This window comes from Eriocheir sinensis, chromosome 31 (genome assembly GCF_024679095.1).
Source record: "Eriocheir sinensis breed Jianghai 21 chromosome 31, ASM2467909v1, whole genome shotgun sequence".
Lineage (NCBI taxonomy): Eukaryota > Metazoa > Arthropoda > Malacostraca > Decapoda > Varunidae > Eriocheir > Eriocheir sinensis.
The window spans coordinates 6,857,097-6,878,388 of NC_066539.1; the positions used below are offsets into that span (position 1 = coordinate 6,857,097).

Consider the following 21,292-nt stretch of genomic DNA (forward strand, 5'->3'; position numbering starts at 1 on the left):
TTGAAAACGAACCTTACTAATGCAGCGTCCATTGTTACACTTGAATTCATTTTCTCCGCATTCTTCTGGTGGGGGGCAGTGTAAGGCTGTGGAGTTCTCATCTGCACCATCCACACAATCAGGGTCACCATCACACACCCATTTCTTTAAGATACACATAGCACGGCCCCACTGCTTGTTGGCATCACAAGTAAATTCTGTTTCTTCATCACACTTCCGGTTATCTGCAATAGAGAATTCATTTTGTGTTAAAAGATAACCATAATTTTTGCACCTCTAATTTTCAAGGCTATCTTAAGGTGAAAAAATTAACACGTTTTTATTTGCAAAATTGTTGAGCATCTACATAATATTTTACTCTTCTTTTGCATACTTTAAAATAAATAAAATAACAAATAAGAGTAAAGCTTAACACGCACTACAATGCAGTGCAGGGAAGCACAGGACACTATATCTATTTATTTCCAATAAATAAATTAAATAAAAATGTGCTGAGAGTACAGTGCTCCCTCATTACTGACGGATTTTTATAAGACAGTTTTGATCATAGACAGTAATGTGATGCTAAAAAAAAAATAGTATTTGGCGCCTCCAAGCTAGTTTCCATGCCAGGTGCCACTGGCCACACGTGGCATGTTCCCGCCGTCCCGACAAGCTATAGCATCAGTCCACATGCGTCTGTCGTTTCGACAATGTTCACGGCTACAGCTACATTATCGTCCTTCGTCCAACTCATCAGCATCACTAAACCCAGTAGCAGCGGCGGGCCAAATTTGTGGCTTTACCGTGTAGCAGCGACGGGCCAAATTTGTGCCATGATATAAACCCCCCAAAATAGATGATACATAAACTAATCACAAATGCTTTGATATATATTATGAAATGGTTTGTGTGAGTGATGATTTTTTCTCATTTTTCTCGCTAAGAGGGACCATTAAGAAACGATCCCTGCTGCTACCGGGTTAAGCTACTTATGAACTGATGAATTGGCAAGAATCATTCCTTCATGCGATTTCATGACAACTGTTTCATCATACTTACTGCATTCATGTCTGTCTCCTTCATCCGAGCCATCAAGGCAGTCATTGTCTCCATCACATATGTAGATCTTTGGCACACAGTTGCCATTATCACAGGTAAAGAGGTCACCAAAGCAGGTTCGACCCTCCTGTTCACAGTACTCTTCAGGTTCATCAGCACCGTCTCCACAGTCATCATCACCATCACAGTGCCACGTGCCGGGGATACAGCGATGATTGGGGCACCTGTTTAGGGGATGAATAAGTTGCTCAGGGGTTGCAGTCATTTTATTTTATCCCTATGCACCTTACTTGTAATGCCTCTTCTCTTTCCAATAATAAAAAAACAAGCCTAGATGTAGTGAACAATAATATAGCCAAAATTCTATGGAATTTTACCACTCAGGAAAACGCATGGATAGGATGAGACTACAAGAAGCTATTCAGGCTACACATGGCAGCCTTTCAGAACTACTCATTCACCATCTATCTAACCCCATCTATAAATTCATCCAACCTCCACTTGAAACTCAATTCTAATTGCACTAATTTACACATATGCCTAAATTGTTCCATTCACCACTACTTTATTTTTAAACTAGTTCTTGTTTATCTTCTTGAAGCTGATTTTATCCAACTTGTACCCATTGTTTCCCTCTATTTTTTTGGTATCCTTTTATAAAAGAACAGTGGGACAAAAAAATTCACCTTAGAGTATGTATGGGGGGAAAGCAGACATGGAAGGTGGAAAGATGCTTTGAAAATATGTAAAAATTTAGGGAGTTCACAGGGGAAGAAAATATTTACAACAAAGTAATGCATATTTTTAACTTGAAAAATCACTAAATTATTTGACCACTAAAGAAATCAAACATCTTTCAGTCAATTACCTGAAGCTATTTGGAGGGCATGATCGATCAGAGCAGTGAAGTTCATTTTCATCTGAATTGTCACCACAGTCATTATCACCATCACACAACCAGTACGGCTCAACACAGATGGTTGTGTTTTCACACTTGAGGTGGTTAGGTGGACATGTAACCCTCGGGCAGCGTTCACTTGTCTCATCAGATGTATGCTTGTCCTTGCAGTCATTTACACCATTGCACACCTGTCAAAAAATAAATTAATTAATTAATTAATCTTTCCAACTAACATAAGTCCTCATTCTCTGTTTTTCTTACTGGCTATATAAAAAATGTTACCCCCCCCCCCCCAAAAAAAAAAAAAATAATAATAATGCGAGAAATTTTATGTTATTTAAGACAAGTATTTATTTCTGTAGATTTTATTAACCTTCCCAAACCTGCTGATACCAAGTATGATGATGGTGATGAAAATGACACAAACAAACCTGAGACATTGGGATGCAGCGATGATTGGCACACGTGAATTCTCCCTCGGCACACGGAGGATATTCACAACCTTCCTCATCTGAACCATCACCACAATCATCTTCGTGGTCACATTTCCAAGTAGAGAAGATGCAACGACCATTCTTACAGCGGAACTCACTTGGACTGCATGTGTGATATGCTGTTTCAAAGATAATAGGAAAATATGATAAGGGAGACTATATAAGTCGAGTATCTTTTATATACACTTAAAAAAAATTAAGCTAAGCATAAAGGTTGCATGAAGAATATGCAAGGGAGACCTGCAAAACAGTAAACAACAGAGGAATATATAAAGGGAAGCCAAGGAAAGATGCACATGCTGTAAAGATTAGGTATATATAGAAAGATAAGAACAGATATTTTGTTACAATTAGGAAGCTGCTGCAGGTCATTAAAATCTAGATAGACAAATGGTACATTTTAGCCAAACTGATAATCATTATTAGACACAAAGTTTTGTTCACAAAATCAAAAAGTATATTCAAAAGGATACTCACTGCAGTAGTTCCTGTCTTCATCAGAATTATCTCCACAGTCATCAGATCCATCACAGGCCCACAAACGGGAGATGCACTTTCCATTTGCACAGTAGAAATTGTTTGCATTGCAGCTGTAGTTCAAGGGCACACACATCTTGTTTTCATTGACCAACTTCAGTGATGCATTACACTTGCACTCAGGCTAAAAAAATAAGCATTTGATACCAAAAAATATGAGGACACACACACATACACACATATATACAAACAGTAACTAGGTATATATACACACACACACACACATCATGGAAAAAAATGAAGAAAAAGATGTGGGAGTGATCATAACAGACAAGTTATCCTTTGTAAAACATATAGACTGGATAACTGGGGAAACATAAAAGCAGCATTTACATATTTAGATGAAGAAATGGTGAAGAAACTAATAATATCGATGATACGTCCAAGATTGGAATATGCAGCATTAGTGTGGTCACCTAGATTGAAGAAAGAAATTAGAAAGTTGGAAAGAATACAGAGAGCAGCGACTAAATTACTGGAAACTCTGAGAGAACATACTTATGAAGAAAGACTGGAGGAATTGGGACTAACAACACTGGAGAGAAGAAGAGAAAGAGGGGACCAAATAGCATTGTACAGGATACAAATTGGACAGGGAAGACCTAGTTGTACGTGACAGAAGTGTGACAAGAGACAATGGTAAGAAATTGAAGAAGAGCGACTGTAGGAGAGACATCAAGAAATACAGTTTTCCATACAGAAGCATAACAACATGGAACGGACTTGACAAGGAGACTGTGTATGCAAAAACAATTCATGAATTTAAAGCTAAACTGGATAATAAGCGTTATTACAAGACAGCACGAGCCTAGTACGGCTCTTTTCCTGTATTTCACAACTAGGTAAACACACACACACACACACACACACACACACACACACACACACACACACACACACACACACACATATCTACAAACATTAACTAGGTAAATACACACACACACACACCAGAAGCATTGAGCTATGGAATAGGGTGGAGGAGGTGGTGGTTTGTGCAAGAAACATTCATGATTTTAAGGAAAAGTTGGACTAGAGCGGATATGGAGACGGGACAGCGCGAGCGTAGCTCTTTTCCCGTATGTCACAACTAGGTAAATACACACACACACACACACACACACCGTCTCCTGTCTAAAGAACTTAAATAGCTTGAGTGGGATGAGTGAGGAGGAGGAAGGATGGCGGACACCGAAGGGAGGAGGAGGAAGGGGAACAAAGCGGAAAGTTCTAGAAGGAGCCAAGGGGGGTTTGGGAAGTGACGAGTGCTACGAAAACATTGAGCCTGCGTTCTCGGAGTTTGGTGATATGGAATCATCTGTATACAGAAGAGTACTGCTGGTGGAAAAGAAGTTAAATACATGGATAGACAATAATAAAAGACTGTAATGGAGTCATCCAGTTAAATTTACCTTTTTATCAACGCTTGGATGACATGACTGGGCACAACCACCATTGTTGATTGCACAGAGATCTGTTTCACACTTTTGTTGTTCAAGGGAGTACACATGAATGTCCCTCGGTGATTCTTCAAGCCGACGAACCATTTCAACCTGGTTTCCTCCTGTGTACTTTTCAGCACGGAAAACTCCTCGAAGCTGGAGATCAGTCCAGTATATAAAGTTTTTGTGAACTGTTATGGCAAATGGATAGATGGTTGCAGACACTAGAACCTGCAAACAAGACAAAGAGGATTATAATCAAAATGCACAACACATAGTTAGTTGTGTTGGTCAAGCTTTTATTTACAATGTCTTAAATTATAATGCTAAAATAATTAACATTGGAAGAGGACATAGTATAAGGATGGAGGGAATGATGATGGTGGTGGTCAAAGGGTAAGTTGGTGATATTAAGAAGGCATTCTGAGCAATTAAGAATCAAAGGTAAATGAAAGATAAGTTGATGATATCTGCCTCTGCCAACAGAGAGGAGGTTTGGCCCTTTTTGACAAAATCTGATAAAAAGAACAATGACTGATGGAGGCCATCTTAAAAAGGCTTTAATGGCTAACTGACAGATAACATGCATTCTTTGGAATATGCTACTCTGGCATTTGCCAAGGCAGGATAGAGTACATCAACATCAGACAGAGAAAAGTGAAGAACATTGGAAAAGGCCTTTGTTCTATAGTAAACCAATTATAGCTGATGATGATAATTAAGGATCATGAATTTTGAAAATATGAAGAAAGGCAAGATTAAGAAGGAAAAAGAAGGGATGAGGATGTATGAAGTCTCCCAGATGGTTGTAATCATAAAAAATATCACAGGGAATTGAAGGATTGGAGTAACCAGGGGTGACGTGTAACCTAAACCTCTAAAGAGGGGTGCTGAGTAGCTTCTACCTAACCATAAAAGGGTGCTAATTGCCTCTTTGGTTTAGTGGTTAGCACACCTAACTACAAATTCTTAGGCCGAGGTTCAAATTCCACTTGGCATTTGGTGCACAGCCCACCCAGCTGTTCATCTTCCCTTTTGGGCTGCTCAATAAATGGGTGGATACCAGGGGAAACCTAGGGAAGGTACACTCTGGTAACCCAGATGTCACAGTTGCCTTGTGTCCTGGTGCAATGGGTTCTTACCCACCATGGGCTCAAGGGCTAATGACACTGAGATGCCCACCAAGGCCACACACAGCTGTATAATATGTCACCAATTTTACCATTACAAAGGGGTGCCAAGTACCCTTCCCCTAACCTAAAATGGTTACTGAGCACCCAACTGACCTAAAAAGAGTGTTGTTAAGCAGCCTATACTTACCCACAAAGGGGTATTGACCTGCCTGAGTCAAATTACAAGGGGTGTTGAGAAACACTACATTAAAAAGAGAAGAGTGAGGTGGGGCTTATCTTGTAAAGAGGGAAGAGATGAACAAGAACAGGATTTCCTTTTATGTAGCCACCCACTTGCAGGGAGCTTTTAGTAAGGAAGGCATCAGAGGCTTGGAAATATAGAAAATATACTAGCCTCTCTATTGGTTCCATTCAAGTAGGACCTTTCAATCTTCTCATTCACAGCATCGGTCCAGTAAAGCATCCCTTCATCATAGTCAATGGCCAATCCACTTGGTTGGGCAAGATCACCAATTATCTCCTTTCTGTAGGATCCCGCCATTGTTGCTCGATAAATCTTGCCAGCAGTTCCAAACCTCCCCCAGTCAGTATAGTACATGTGTCTGCAACATGAGTACACACTATAAATGTCAAATTCTTGCTTCTGATTCAGGAACTGCAACATGTTAATGAGTGATTGATCGTAGTTTTGTGTTAGTTTTTCTTTTTTGAATAGGTACATAGGTGCATCTTGAAGCCACTGATAAAGCAAGGCTAACCAATGTCTATGTAAGCCTTTATTTTTAATGGAATGTTATGTAAAAAGTTTTCCTTCAAATTGTGGTATGTAGGCTTGCGACTTTTTTGTTATATAAACATTCAAAATGACAGCAGATAATGAAAAGAAAGATAAATTCTATTCAACTGAAAATAACAGAAAATACCCTTGGCATGGATCCAAGACGATGGCACGAGGCCGCTCCACCTGGATGATCATAACAATGTGAGTGCCGTCAGTGTTCATGGAGTAGATGCTGTTGTTTGCAGAGTCAGTCCAGTAGATTTTCTTTGATGTCCAATCATAAGCTATGCCTTCTGGGTTAATGCCTTCGTCCAAGATAACACTGATTTTTTCGGCTGTGGGTGACATGCTTGAAAGTTTGGCAATTTTTGTGTCTGGTCTTATTTGTGTGAAGAATATTTCCTTTGTTCCATAGTCAAAGTCAATACCTACAACATTGATCAAGCCACTTATTGTGTCAAATGGAACAGTGTTGCTATCAGGGTTGAGTGCGAGACTGCGAATCTCTGTTTTGGTTGTAAAAACTATGTACTCCTTAGAATCTTCACAGGTTCGCTTATCTTCTGCCAATACACCAGAGGCACAGTCACACCGGAACCTGACAGACTGGGAGAGCTCAGCAGGGAAGGAGAAGCATAACTGAGCACATCCTCCATTGCCCAGCTTTGTACATGGAGTATCAGCCTGTGAATAAAAAGATACATTTTCAATGATAGATAAAATCAGGTTGATAGTGAAAAAGTAATGAATGGAAAAAAATCTATAGAACATCACTTCTTCCAAAGTGGATTTTATCTCTTCATCAGTAAGTTCCTTTTTATTACCCTTTCTGGCTGGCTCATTTCTATTGACAACCATACTTTTATATTAATGAGTTAAAGTTTGATATGTTTGTTTTGTTGGTGTTTTATTAATTTTGTCAACATTCACTATAGCTAATTACCTGATACACCTTGTTATCAACTGTTTACCTCAGTCTTATCAACCTAAAATTCATTATGGTGTCTCCAATTCCCCTAAAGGCTGTAATTTTATATCAAAGATGAGAATGGAGTTAAAAGTTGAATAATGCCTATTAGCAAAGTGTTTGATCTCTTACTACACATACTTTTTGCATTTCCAATACCATTTGACAGGCCAACCTGAGAGGGGCTAATGAACTTAATTAGAAGCTGCACAACACCAGCCTCTGTTCCTTCAGTTATTATAATTACAGATCAGCAAAAAACTCCCTTCCTCCACTATCAACTATAGTCAAACCATTTCAAATAGTTTGTTTGGGTGTTCAATTCTGTGGGTCCTTTCCTCCCCTCTGCTCTGTCACACAGTCCCAACACCTATCCCTTCCTCTGATATGCTGCCTATAGATAAAACATGAGAGGGAAAAATAGGTGTTGGGACTGTGTGGCAGAGCAGAGGGAAGGAAAGGACCCGCGGAATCGAACACCCAAATAGACTATTTGAAATGGTTTGACTATGGATATCACTTTTTTAATTAAAAATATTAATATTTTTCCCTAATCTGAATATTCATCAAGAATTTTACTTAAAAATAAACCATGGCATCTTAGTTTAATACCTTATGAATCTCAAGAAAACTTTGGTTACTCACTTTGGATGGCTGGTTGCTGATGTCATAAATAGCAATGTCCCTCAGACTGTCCAAGTTGGTCTTGAAGCGCTCAGGTTGCGTTGTGTTGCCAGGGTACTTGGAAGCTCGGAAAATAGTCCGGAGGTTGCGATCAATCCAGTAAACATAGTTGTTGTGGAGTGCAAGGCCCATGGGGTTTGCCAAATTCCGTCGGATGAACTGCCTGTTAGCACCATTGAAGCTGACCTGTGAATGTTGAGTTTTGTCATTATTTGTAATTTTACATGATGTGGATGTGAAGCATTTGTGACATGAGCAGGCAGTCAAGAGTGAAGGTAGCAGAAATGAACATGACATAGATCAGCAGTGAAGTACAAGCATGAATAATTAGTGTTGAAAGTGTGACAGAATGAAATAGGCAAAGCACAGCAAGTACATGAAACTCCTTGCCTGCTAGCTCTCTATCTCTCTCTCCAACAGTCTTACTATACTGCATATAGAAATACATACCATTTATTTACTCTTATTGGAGTTAAAAAAAAAAATAAATAAATAAAAAAAGCTGAGCAAAGTAGCAGAGAAAACTTGGCACATCTCTCACTACAGAACATCCTTTCTTAATAGTCCATAACATTGAAACCAGGCACATTACACATAGAAAAGACAACAGATCAGCATGTTAAACCATTATTAAGTAAGCCATTCAAACCTTGTTTATGGCATCAAGTGTGGAGTCCACCCAATACACATCATGGGTGAACATGTCAATGGTGAGATCACGAGGATTACTAATTCTTGTGGTGACAAGTGGCTTCCAATCTGTTCCATCAAGATAAGCTCGTCCAATCATTGGGTACTGTCCATAATCAAGCCAGTAGAAATACCTGAACAAAGAAAAAAATAACAGTAAGCATCAACAGATTACTATCTATCTGTTCACAATCCATTAAAAACTAGAACACATAGGTAACATTTTCATATTTTTCCTGTTTCCAACACAGCAGACAAAAGTTAATAATGATCAGATATAGCCACTAATTCACATAAACGGCCTTACCTTTTCACTGGATTAACTGCAAGTTCCCTTGGAGAATCCTTGGTTAAACTTTTCAGAACCATTCGGTTTGTGCCATCAAGCCAGGACACCTCAACAAATGTCTCATGAGGGAAAACATTGGTGAAGTACATGTTGTTTGCTATCCAGTCAATTGCAATGCCCCGGATCCCATTAGAGCCAATGCCATCAACAACAACACCTTCAAGATCTGAACCATTTGGTCTGGAGCGGTAGATACCATTGAAGCCGCCTTGATTAAACTCAATCCAATAGATGTAGTTCTTGGAGTAGTGATAATCTACATGTAGAATGTTGTGACCTGAAGAAGAGAAAGGAGTGAAAATATTATGGGAAAATTATTGCACATACCTCATAACTTATACTGCGAGCATTCAGAATCATACAGGCAGACAGCTCTTGAAGGACTGAACAACACCATCCTTACCTGTGCCAGCAACGGGAGTCATGGCCTCTCCAGCGCCATCCAAGCTGTAGCCTCGCATCATCTCCAACTGAGATACAATGGCAAATTTATCATAAGGCTTGCATCCCTTTTCCCCATCAGCTTTGTAGCCAGTCGTGCACCTACATGTTCGTTGCTTGTTGATCACTGGTATGCAGATATGTTCACAACCACCATTTGCAACCAAGCAGGGGTTGTTGTGAGTAACTGAAATGGAAGATGGTTAAAAAAATAAATACACATACATTTTATATATATATATATATATATATATATATATATATATATATATATATATATATATATATATATATATATATATATATATATATATATATATATATATATATATATATATATATATATATATATATATATATATATATATATATATATATATATATATATATATATATGTTTTTGTTTTTGTTTTGTTTTAACAATCAAGAATTAAAATACATTTGTTACAGAATATGCTCATTTAAGAGACACATAAAGCAAATAAAGGTCACCAAGAAATATTAAATATACACCCATATGCATATACTTCAATCAGTCAAAATATGTGAATTAATAGAAAGACCACAATATACATTAAAAATAAATTAATGCTTGTTTATAAAGATATTATAGAAATTGCCTCTATTCCTGGTCAATTTAAAATCCTTTAAAATGAAAAGGCTATTAAGCAGCTTTCTATGCATTATTTTGATATTCCTGAACCACAAGTCTCTTACATTCTAATATATATATTTCAAGATAGAAGCATGCCACTCCCCAAAATCAAGCACCGACTTCACAGCAAACAAAATATATAAGCAAAATTTTGCAGTGTAATTACTTGCAAATAGTGCACATTGCAATTAATGTTTTATATAATAAATTTCATGCAACTTGCAATAAATATTTTTTTTAATCTAGAACATAAAATCACAAAACTTAGTCCATGTTACAACACATTGCACCATTTTTATTACCTCTGATATAGGCATTGTCAGTTAAGATACTTATGAGGACCTTATTTTCTGTAATATTCATGTTTCATCAAAGATGTTGAAGCTTAAAAGCAGAATCAAGCCAACGGTGGCAGTGTCAATTAAATATCCTAAGGAATCTCTGTGATAGTCTAATAAAGAATAGGGCAATGGTGTGCAAAAAAGTATGTGGTTGGTGCATTCATGCTGAGAGAAGCAAGACATCACAATAAACAAAAATCTGAGGTGTTTTCATTAGTGTCACCAACAAGTCAAACGGAAGCATACAAAGGCAAACGATATCAAACGTGCTCAGGGATGTGTCTGCCTAAAAGGCAAACACCAGCAAACGCTTTTCATCAGCCAATCAGCGAGTAGTAACCACAGCACACAGTAGTCAAGTTCCCGTAGGTATGTATTTTGAAGAATAAAATATATAATATAATGCTCTTTGAGACCCAGAAAGATGGTGTTGTATGAAGAAATATTTATTTTCTTGTCATTTCACATTAAAAAGAACCTGAAAATGACATAAGGCAAGGGAAAGAAGGGAAGATGCTGTGTTTTCTGATGACATTTAGCATCATTTTGACCGCTAGGCAGCGTTGTCCGACTCTATTTCGTGGCTGTGACTTTAACCCCGGAGCAGTGCTGTTTTTTCGTATGTTGGTGCGTTTCTTGCATCATCTCTTAACATAATGATCATGTGCGGATGAGGAAATATATATTTTTGCAATATTATAGTTGACATCAAGCTAAAACAAGGAGAAAATTAGAGTTGGCTCAGAACTCATACATGCGAACTGCAAACATAACTCTTTCCATGGAGAAATCGTCTGCCGCTGGATGAGGGGCATGTACAAAAGGATTACGCACAGGTAATCTGTTGTCATCCTCAAGGAACAAATCATCGAATTCCTCCATCTTCCTGCTTCCAACAGTGTGCACTCTGAGTACTTGGGTCTGAAGAGTGATGTACACAAGTTATTCCCGGGTGGCACCACCTGTCGTCTGGCAGCGAGGCTGTAATTCGTTTTCAGTAGAAACACTGTGTTGTATGCTATCGTTTGACTTGTCGGTGACACTATTGAAAACGCTTCTGGTGAGCGGAATAACTTGCAATGACAAGACAAAGCTTCATAGAAATGAGTTTATCAGGCATGATAGCAAGACTTTAATTTAATATTTAGGCAAGATTATCAGACTCCAAAGTTGTCTCCACATTTACCCTGAATGTCATTCAATGTCACAGTAAATGACTTAATAGGACAACACTTACCATTTTCTAAAATCAAAAAGATAGACATTGTATCTTGAATAGCCTGTAACTGATAAGGTCACCAATTTTGGGACCATGCATTTACTCTGAAACTAATAACTTCCAGTTATATATACAGTGGTACCTCATGATTCAAACGCCTTTCAATTCGAACACATTTATCAAACAAATTTTGTCCTCCAATTTGAATGTGCTTTGCAATTCGAACACAAACAATTGGCTGCAGATCGGTGAATGCGATACCGCGGACTCCAGCCTCAAAAACCGCCAACCCACGACTGTCATTTTTTTCCCGCACAGTCTCTTGAAAAATAGCCCAATTGCATGGGAAAACGTGGACCTGGCAACACCACTGTATGTATATGTATGTATATATATATATATATATATATATATATATATATATATATATATATATATATATATATATATATATATATATATATATATATATATATAAAATTTTATGTGCACCAGATATATGTTTTTGTCTCTTGTGCATTGTTCACATACGATATAATACACCGTCTCAATGCTCATAAGCTGATGAATCAAAGGATATTGCAAAAAAATAAAGAAACTTTAACACTAAATTCATACAGCATATCACCGCTTTTCCAAGCTCCATAAAGTGCATGTTAAATAATTCATATGAATTATCAGCTAAGTTGCATGTATTTCCATAAAAAAACATACGAATTATCTTTGGTTTAGTAACCACGACTGAGTGTAATATCTATGAATATGTAAACCTAGACTTTGCCATTGAAGTTTATGTCTGATTTGAGTGGTGGTGCATGCATGGACAGTGTGTGCAGCACTTACTACTTAAGTCGCTCATCTCACCTGGCCGCTTATAGAACACCTTCAGGGACTTCAGGTCAGGTGTGTTATCAAGAAGCACCTGGGGGTTGCCACCATCAGGCAGGTCCACACGTTCAACTTTTTCATATAAGGAGTCAACATAATACAGGCCTGATGAAAGACATTTGAAATTAGTAAAAGATCTATCAAAATGAGTCAGTCTGATGCAAAGACAGCAATTCAAGCAATTCTTCAGTACTACAGTAGGTATTAGAAGAAAATACAATATGGCATATTAATTCAATAGTATGTAAACACTTCCTCAAAACTGTTTTCATTTTATTCTTCACCATGAACACAACTCTAATGGTGGGAGTTTATGAAATACACGGACTCATAAAAAGGCAGAATAGACTCACTGCTTTCATACACAGCAACTGCTCTTGGCATGGCAATGTTGTTTTCTTCACTCAGTATAGTTTTCCGATCTCTTCCATAAATGTCGCTTGTCATTATCTGTAATTAGTATGATGCTTGTAATTAATACGGCCACAACAAAAGTAATACGTATATAATCACATAAATGTAAACATAAAACTCACAATATCTTCAAAGAATACCTGTGCCTTAAGATTTTCATCCCCAAGCTGCTTGTAAATACAGAAGAATTTATTGTAAGACAACAGCACGATCATAATTTTCAAGATAACTGATAAATTTGTAAGATATGTAAAATAATGCTTTGTGAGGTATTTTGCTTTATTTGTGTCTTGACATTGTAAATGATAAAAAAAAAGATGCAAATGATGATTATGACTAATACAAAGAAAAACAACATTTACCTGAGCTTTGTTGCTTGTGGACCAATAAAGTTGTTTGGCTGTGATATCTATTGTGATGAATTCAGGCTGTGTGTCTTGGAAGCGATGCAATATGGACGACTCGCTGCCATCCATCCTAACCTTCCCGACCTTCACAGGCACACGGACACCACCGTCATCCAACCAGTAGAGGTACCTAGAGTTTTGAACATTCATGGTCAGCTACAATGAAGGGGTCAATATATATTTCCATCATCTAAAATACCTACTTATAGTGGCAATGCAGATATGAAATATTAATATGAAGAGAGCTCAGGAATTCAAAGCAACTGTACTGAAAGCAGTTCTCATTTGGGACTCGGAGCACACCAGAATTAGAGCAATAGTGTTCATACGTTACCATGAGTGCAATATTAACTAAGCACTACATTTACATTCTCTACAATACCCTTGTCCTAAACACATCAAAATCACAAATGAAAATTATAAAAGCTGCAGGTAATTTGTCACCGCAAATCATAGTTACACATAAGGTCAGCTGGTATACCATCAAAATATCAAGTGTAGTACGAGAAAACTTTAGTCAACTCAGTTATACATTACCTTAGAACTGAAACAAATGAGACATTGATCTAGCATGAAAAGAAGGAAATAAATTCTCCAGGGCCAGGGATTGGACCCGTGGCCATCCAGACGTAACGCAAAATTTCTGCCCAGTTGACTAAAGCGGTATCTCACAAATAAGTGGTTTTGGGAGCTTTCTGTGTCAGGCAGGTCACTACAAAAGAGCATAATAAGTACTTCTTGCTACAACAAAATAAAATACAAATTTGGAACAATGTTGTAATTTATTCATAAGACACCAAAGCTCATGATTCTTACCCTTCCACAGGATCCAGACACATAGATTTGGGTCGGGATACACCTGTTTCACTGCCATTATTGTCAAGAATAACACTCTGGTATTTATTCTTGCCATCAAGCTTGAGAACTTCTATGTTGTTAGCAACACGATTTCCGATATACATGTTCTGGCCTACCCAGTCCCAAGCCATTGTGTATGGAGATCCATATATGCCCAGATCCATGTAGGTGGAGCGGTTTCCACCTCCGATGCTCATTGTATAGATTGTTCCCTGTTGAAATGAAATTTTTTAGTCAGATGTCTTAAGTGAATTCAGAACCTTAGGTAAAATATAAAATGTTAAAGTATATTAAAAAAAGATGGAGGATGTGCAGGTGAAATGAAGCAAATGAAGACTCAAAAACACCAATCTCCTTGGATAATTTCTAATAAAAAACACCAGAAAGTCAAAACAGAAAAGACATTGTAAAATAAAATTACAATAAATAACCATAACTTTTGATGATTAATGCTATGAACTAAGGATCACTTGATATCATACTAACTCTTACATTTTCACTATCCTTTGCCGTGGCCTCCACCCAGAATATACGTTCATTGTTGCGGTCATAGTCAAGCTCTAGGCCATTTTCCAATCCCACTATGGGCGTCAGGAATCCTGCTGAACCCTTTGCTTCATTTTTATCAAGTCCAACATCTATAATTTGACTTCCCTTCATAACCATAAGGTAGGGTGTGTCCTCTGAAAATAAAAATAAATCATTAGGAGAAGGAAGTTGAAACTATTTATCATCCTCTGATAAATTATGATAACAAATGCTTGCAAAATCCACAGGTAGACACTCTGATCTACAGTTTACTCTTAGTCAAGATAGTGTTGGTATTTTACATAAATAAGAAATGGCAGTAAATGCACAAAAAAACTTACCTCTATTACATTTTCCTCCTTGGAGTTTATACCCAGGACGGCAACGGCAGGAATATCCAGATGGATGTTTCAAGAGGCAAAGGTGAGCACATGGACTGGAGGCACAGGGATTTGGCTCACTGGGCTGTTGATAAATATAAAAAAGTATTGCTACACTTTAGTGAAACTGTTTGAGTGCTGTAACAGTAAAATTCTTGAGAACTGTGGAAACTTTGGAAACATGTGAATGTCTTAAATGATCACAGTCAGAAGGACACTGGTGAACACCCATGACTGAAGTGTGAAATCAGCCTAACTGACATGCAAGACTGTTAACTCTTCCATAATACCCAGTCACTTACTTGAAGCACTGGATGATGAACATGTATGCTCAAAGGCTGTGACACGAGGTGGGACACAACTGTCTCATTGTCACCACGGAATTTATGTGCTGACAAAACTCTGTTGAGCTGCCTATCTGTCCAATAAACGGTGTCTTCAAAGATGGATAGGGAGTGAGGATGCAACAAATAATGACTTTGTACCAGCACCTGAAAAATAGGGAAATGTAAAGTTATTACAAGAAATGCAAATGTACTGAGGTTCATGCTTAATCTTTTTTCTTTTCAATATTCATTACATTAATTTCACTAAGCACTTACCTGTTGTCTTCCAGATCCATCATAATTACAAAAGTCGATGTAATCAAGCTTTGAATCAGCAAAATATATTCTTTTATTTGGGATGTCCACAGTGAGACCATTTGGCCAGAAGATCTTGGTGTTTAGAACGACAGATCGTAGCTCTCCACTCAAGCTTATACGTTCAATTCGAGGATTTTCACCCCAATCTGTCCAGAACAGCCAGCGAGCACTAAAACAGGATGAAGTAAACAAATATTCAGAAAACTTGCTATAGAAACATTCATATCATTTAAAAAATGTTAACAGTTTAAGTTCACCTTTACACCTATAATGGAATCTGTGTTTCTTAAAAGTTATCATAATGCACAAAATGGCCTTTTTAGAAAAATAAATAATAACTTAAAATGTTCACAATAACTGGTCCCATTTATCTGAACCAACAGCACTTTGCATCAAGGTTTACAATCAACAGTTGTAAACCCATGTTATCAGAAGTACTAACTAACCACCACATCAAGTCTCAAACAGGTCCTTTGATGATAACTAGGATGTGTTTTTTCTTGGGATACAATAGCTCTGAACGTCAGTGTAACATTGATGCTTAACTGAAATAAAAACTGGGTTTATATAAAATGAGCACCAGCTGAGATATACATGAAAAGATTAATCAGACATGATATCTCTCTTCAACTAACCCTTCCAGTGGATCAAGACTCAAGCCTCTGGGTTGAGAGATGTTCTTGTTGAGCAGGATGATGCGCTGTGTGCCGTCACGGCGAGAAACTTCCAAGGCATTGAGGCGAGAGTCAACCCAGTACAGGTTCCCAGTGATCCAGTCATATGCTAAGCCTTCTACTAAGTCCAGACCACTTCCAACTAGCTGAAATACATTAAACCTTTGCAATCAGAGTCGTAATTTCTGGGGGAGGGGCTATTGCCCCCACAATGTTTTCTGTGTCAGCCCAAAAATGCCCCTAAAAGTGCTCAATTTTTTTTTTAACTTCCCCAACAATTGCATGCTCACTTCACCCCCCCCCCAGCCTCCATGAACCTATGATGCTCTCTTGCCCCCACCCAAAAATCTGCCAAAATTAGGGGCCTGGTAATCCAGTATGACCACAATTGAAAACGATGAAAAATGATCATGTAGGGTATTCTTCGACAACACTCAGCTGTCACCTTCTTCTACACTAAACATCCTCGGTCTATTCTTAACTCAAAATCTTAACTGGAAAATTCACATCTCCTCTCGCTAAATCAGCTTCCTCGAGGTTGGGCGTTCTGTATCGTCTCTGCCAGTTCTTCTCCCCCGCAAAGTTGCTATCCATATTCAGGGGCCTTGTCCGCCCTCATATGGAATTGAAATGCCAGAATTTACTCTTAACTACACTCCCACATGACCACTGCATGTAACGAAACACACGAGAAATTAATCCAGATAAGGAAAGGTTTTGCCAGCGCCAGGTATTGAACCCCCGACCAGCGAGACGGGAGAGACACTCCTTAACCAGTCGGCCAAAGAGGTACCCCACTCGCAGAGTGAGTCATGGGAGGCTCGCCCATCAGGCAAGCCAGCTGCTCTACAGAATATGCATCTCATGTGTGGGGGGGCTCCACACACACAGCTCTCTTGGACAGATTAGAGTCTAAGGCTCTTCGTCTCATTAACTCTCCTCCTCTTACTGACAAGTCTTTTACCTCTTGAATTCCACGGCCATGTTGCCTCTCTTTCTATCTCCTATCAATAGTTTCATGCTGACTGCTCTTCTGAACTTGCTAACTGCATGTCTCCCCCCCTCCTGCAGCCTCGTTGCACACGACTTTCTACTCAAGCTCATCCCTTTATTGTCCAAATCCCTTATGCACGAGTTAACCAGCATCTTCACTCTTTCATTCCTCGCACTGGTAAACTCTGGAACAATCTTCCTTCATCTGTATTTCCTCCTGCCTACGACTTGAACCAGAGTATCAGGACACCTCTCCTCCTGAAATTGACCTCTCTTTCAGCCACTCTGAATGCTTTTTTATAGAGCAGTGAGTAGAGGGCTTTTTTTTTTTTTCCCCTTTAGCCATTTCCTTTGCTGGGGAAAAAAAAAAAAAAAAAAACTAATTATTTAGTACAGCAAAATAAAGGATTAGCAAGCCTTTAATTCTGATTCAGAGGACTGAAATAGGAAAGAGAGGTGGGGTCAAAGGAATTTTACACTACAATACAACAAACTGGTAAATAGGGATGGATACAGTAGTTCTGATACACAGGGCTCAGCTGGTTAATGTTAGGCCACAATCATTTGCTTATTAGTGCTATACAAGCACTTACAACTTGGGGCTGGTTTCCATTGCTTCCTTTATCCAACTTGACAATTTGCTTGGCCTTCATATCAGACCAAAAGAGTGTCCCATTCTTCATGTCAGAGGCTGTTGCAACAACGTTTTCAACGTGCACGGGTACTCGTTCTAAACTGCGCCGGTGCAGATGTGCTACTAAGATGCTGCGTCTGTTGCTGATGACCAAGAAAGCCTCACTGTGATCTGCAAGAAAATACAGGAATAAAAATTTTCAATCCAGTGTCAAAAGAAAAATATTACTATGAAAAACTTTAAGCCAGAGGTATTGGTATTTCTGACCCCGATCTTTTAAATAAACAGAAATGAGATGCTATATATAAATAAGTAGCATGACCAGTGACAAAAGGAAAAAATTGTTGTGTTAAAACATTGAGCTTACTGGTAGCTTTGCAGGTTCTCTTATCTGTATCCAAGATGTATCCAGCATTGCAGGAACACATGTACGACCCCTTTGTATTGGTACATTTCTGTGAGCACACGCCTGGGGGATCACACTCATTGATGTCTTCACAATCTGTAGCACTGCCATTCACCAACTTCTCACCATCATTGCATATGCACTCCCGTCCCTTGAATAAATATTTAGTGCATTAGATATATGATATTAAGGTGTCAAGCACATAACTTCTGACCACAATAAACAAACAGCTCCTAAATAAGAATAACTTTGTGCACTGTCCTCTTCAGGAGTGTAGGTACAGATGAGGCTTTTGGTCTAGACAGGAACATGAATGCCATATGCCCATACTACATGTGATTGCCATGTCTCTCCATGTTATACCAAGTTTTTTTTTTTTTTTTTTCTCTCCATTCTTCTTTGTGTGCTTCTTACTTTCATCTTGAAATGTTTTGTGGGGCACCAAGTTTCTGAACTTATGTTAGGAACAGCAGGATACACTGACTGTACACCTTTCTCTTCAGTGGGAATGACAGGTTGCTATTCATGATATTACTATATTTACCAAGCAGTACATTAGAAAAATGAAGAACATTAAAACTAGTGCTCAAACTAAACATCACTACCATTGCAGTAGTGGAAATCAAACATTTGGGCATTGTTTTAATGCTGTGTTTTATGGTGCACACCAGGCAATTCAGGAGGAAAACAATATTATCATCCTGCCAACTTGACAAACATTTCAAAGTTCTATCACCAAGAGAAAAGTAGGCACTCAAAATATAAACTACATGAAAGAAAAAAAATTCAATAACCATCATGTTTTCTTTTTTTTATGCTATTCTTTTTCCACCATCTTGTCTGTACAGGCAGGGAATGGGAAACTGATGGTGGTAATACAGATGAAAACGCTTAAAAATCATCAAGAGGAAGTGGGGAACATAGAAAATACTTACATTTGGAGTTTGCAGACATCTCACAGAGCACTCCAGTGCCTTGTCCCCAGCACAGCTGTGTTCTGCACAGCCAGGACCTTCATCTGCTCCATTTGGACAGTCCCTTTTGTTGTCGCAGACCTGGCTCACGTTAATGCAGCTGTTCAACACTCCCTCACACATCCACTTCCCAGACTCGCATCTGTAATACAAATAAAAACAGAGATAATATGAAAATGCTTGCTATGAAGTTATTGTTGAAAAGCATTTTCTAAATGAAAAATCTACTGGACTTACATGAAAAAACTCAATTTGTATCAGTAGCCTTGACAAGAGATGACTATTAAGATCAGGAACTTTCAATTGACATTGTTAATTTAGGAATGCTCACTGCATCTGTATAAACTGTGCCACAGTGGAGGAGAATGTATTTTACTTAAATAAGGTTCAATTCTAAGATTCATCAAAGGTATTTCCTATACCTAAAGACTGGCCGCCCACACGCCTCCACATTGTCCTCATCAGAGCCGTCGCCACAGTCGTCCTCACCATCACATAACCAGGCGTGGAATATACATTTAGAATTCTTACACTTGAAATCAGTGTTGGGGCAGGACACCTGAAAGAGAAAACTTTTATGTAATATATATCTATTTATTGAGAACTGTGAAGCACATACACTATTTACTCAAGCAGATGGCACACAAGGAGCACATACTTAAAAGCAATCAATGTGAAAAAAAAATTGAAATGTATGAAATGCTCCCTTACTGTGTCACTTTTGTACATTATGAACTTACCTGTCCACATGTGTCTGGCTCATCGGAATTATCTTCACAGTCGGCATTTCCATCACATTTCCAGCTCTTGGGGATGCAGATACCAGATCTCTCACACTTAAATTGATTTTCTTCCATACATTCATCAGGTCCAACAGTGGGACATCCCAGTTCATCAGAAGCATCATCACAATCAGGTATTCCATCACATTTATATGATTCATGAATACACTGTTTCTGGTTGTTGCATTTAAACTGAGCTGCTGTGCATGCAATAGGTGGACAACCCTCTTCATCTTTATTATCATAGCAATCATTATCACCATCACATACCCAGGCTTGGGGTATGCAGGCTCCTGTACTGGGACAAGTAAATTGGAAATATGAACAGGTCTTGTTGGCACAAAAATCTCCTTCATCAGAGCTGTCACCACAGTCATTCTCAGAGTCACATTTCCAGTTCACAGGTATACAGCGGCCATTATCACATTGGAAGTAAGAAGCTTCACAAGTGACATTCACACAGCCTGTTTCATCAGAAAAGTCTCCACAGTCATTATCTGAATCACATCTAAAAGTGCTGGGAATGCACTTTCGAGAATCACACTGGAACTCTTCTTCTCGACAGGTGGCTTCTGTGCAATTCTGCTCCTCATCAGAATTATCAAGGCAGTCATCATCCCCATCACAGACCCATGTTTTTTCTATGCATCTACCATTGGCACATGTGAAGTCCCAGGGTGCACACGAGACTTCTACAGGCTCAGCATCAGGATCAGCAGCACAAGTCATCTCATCGGCATTTAATTTTTCTCCAATAGGACAGTCACATTTAGCTTGTAGCTTTCCAAGTTCCTCACCAGGAATTGGGAAGCAGAATTTCTGGCATGTATTGGAAATTCCACATGGATGTCCTGCTTGAATCTCCTGGGCCTTGAAGCTATAGATACGAATACCATACAGGCGATTACTTTCAGCAACTTCTGCAACAACTTTTTCTTGAGAACCATCTGTTTTGTTCATTCGTAAAATTGCATCCCTGCGCCAATCTGTCACATAGAGCCAGTCTGGAAAAGTAAATGAGAGGAGAATGAACAA

The 21,292-nt window shown here is 38.5% G+C and overlaps 1 protein-coding gene across 2 annotated transcripts in view; it reads right to left on the minus strand.

Moving 5' to 3' along the window:
• LOC127005843 (low-density lipoprotein receptor-related protein 2-like) overlaps window positions 1-21,292 on the minus strand; it is a 42,686-nt gene that overhangs the window by 13,222 nt on the left and 8,172 nt on the right. The window contains exons 16-41 of one of the 2 annotated variants that reach the window (XM_050875034.1): window positions 20,216-21,261; window positions 19,898-20,034; window positions 19,437-19,617; window positions 18,463-18,652; window positions 18,055-18,266; window positions 16,430-16,614; window positions 15,753-15,963; window positions 15,453-15,641; window positions 15,112-15,235; window positions 14,735-14,925; window positions 14,201-14,454; window positions 13,340-13,514; window positions 12,917-13,013; window positions 12,540-12,668; window positions 9,423-9,647; window positions 8,978-9,296; window positions 8,630-8,804; window positions 7,942-8,166; window positions 6,472-7,013; window positions 5,943-6,150; window positions 4,386-4,646; window positions 2,914-3,097; window positions 2,374-2,555; window positions 1,910-2,130; window positions 1,042-1,265; window positions 13-224 (exon numbers count right to left, since the gene is read on the minus strand). In XM_050875034.1, the coding sequence (XP_050730991.1) occupies window positions 13-224; window positions 1,042-1,265; window positions 1,910-2,130; window positions 2,374-2,555; window positions 2,914-3,097; window positions 4,386-4,646; window positions 5,943-6,150; window positions 6,472-7,013; window positions 7,942-8,166; window positions 8,630-8,804; window positions 8,978-9,296; window positions 9,423-9,647; window positions 12,540-12,668; window positions 12,917-13,013; window positions 13,340-13,514; window positions 14,201-14,454; window positions 14,735-14,925; window positions 15,112-15,235; window positions 15,453-15,641; window positions 15,753-15,963; window positions 16,430-16,614; window positions 18,055-18,266; window positions 18,463-18,652; window positions 19,437-19,617; window positions 19,898-20,034; window positions 20,216-21,261 (6,299 nt within the window). Of the gene's footprint in view, window positions 1-12; window positions 225-1,041; window positions 1,266-1,909; window positions 2,131-2,373; window positions 2,556-2,913; window positions 3,098-4,385; window positions 4,647-5,942; window positions 6,151-6,471; window positions 7,014-7,941; window positions 8,167-8,629; window positions 8,805-8,977; window positions 9,297-9,422; window positions 9,648-12,518; window positions 12,669-12,916; window positions 13,014-13,339; window positions 13,515-14,200; window positions 14,455-14,734; window positions 14,926-15,111; window positions 15,236-15,452; window positions 15,642-15,752; window positions 15,964-16,429; window positions 16,615-18,054; window positions 18,267-18,462; window positions 18,653-19,436; window positions 19,618-19,897; window positions 20,035-20,215; window positions 21,262-21,292 lie in introns of both variants that reach the window. The other variant, XM_050875033.1, reaches the window with a different exon arrangement.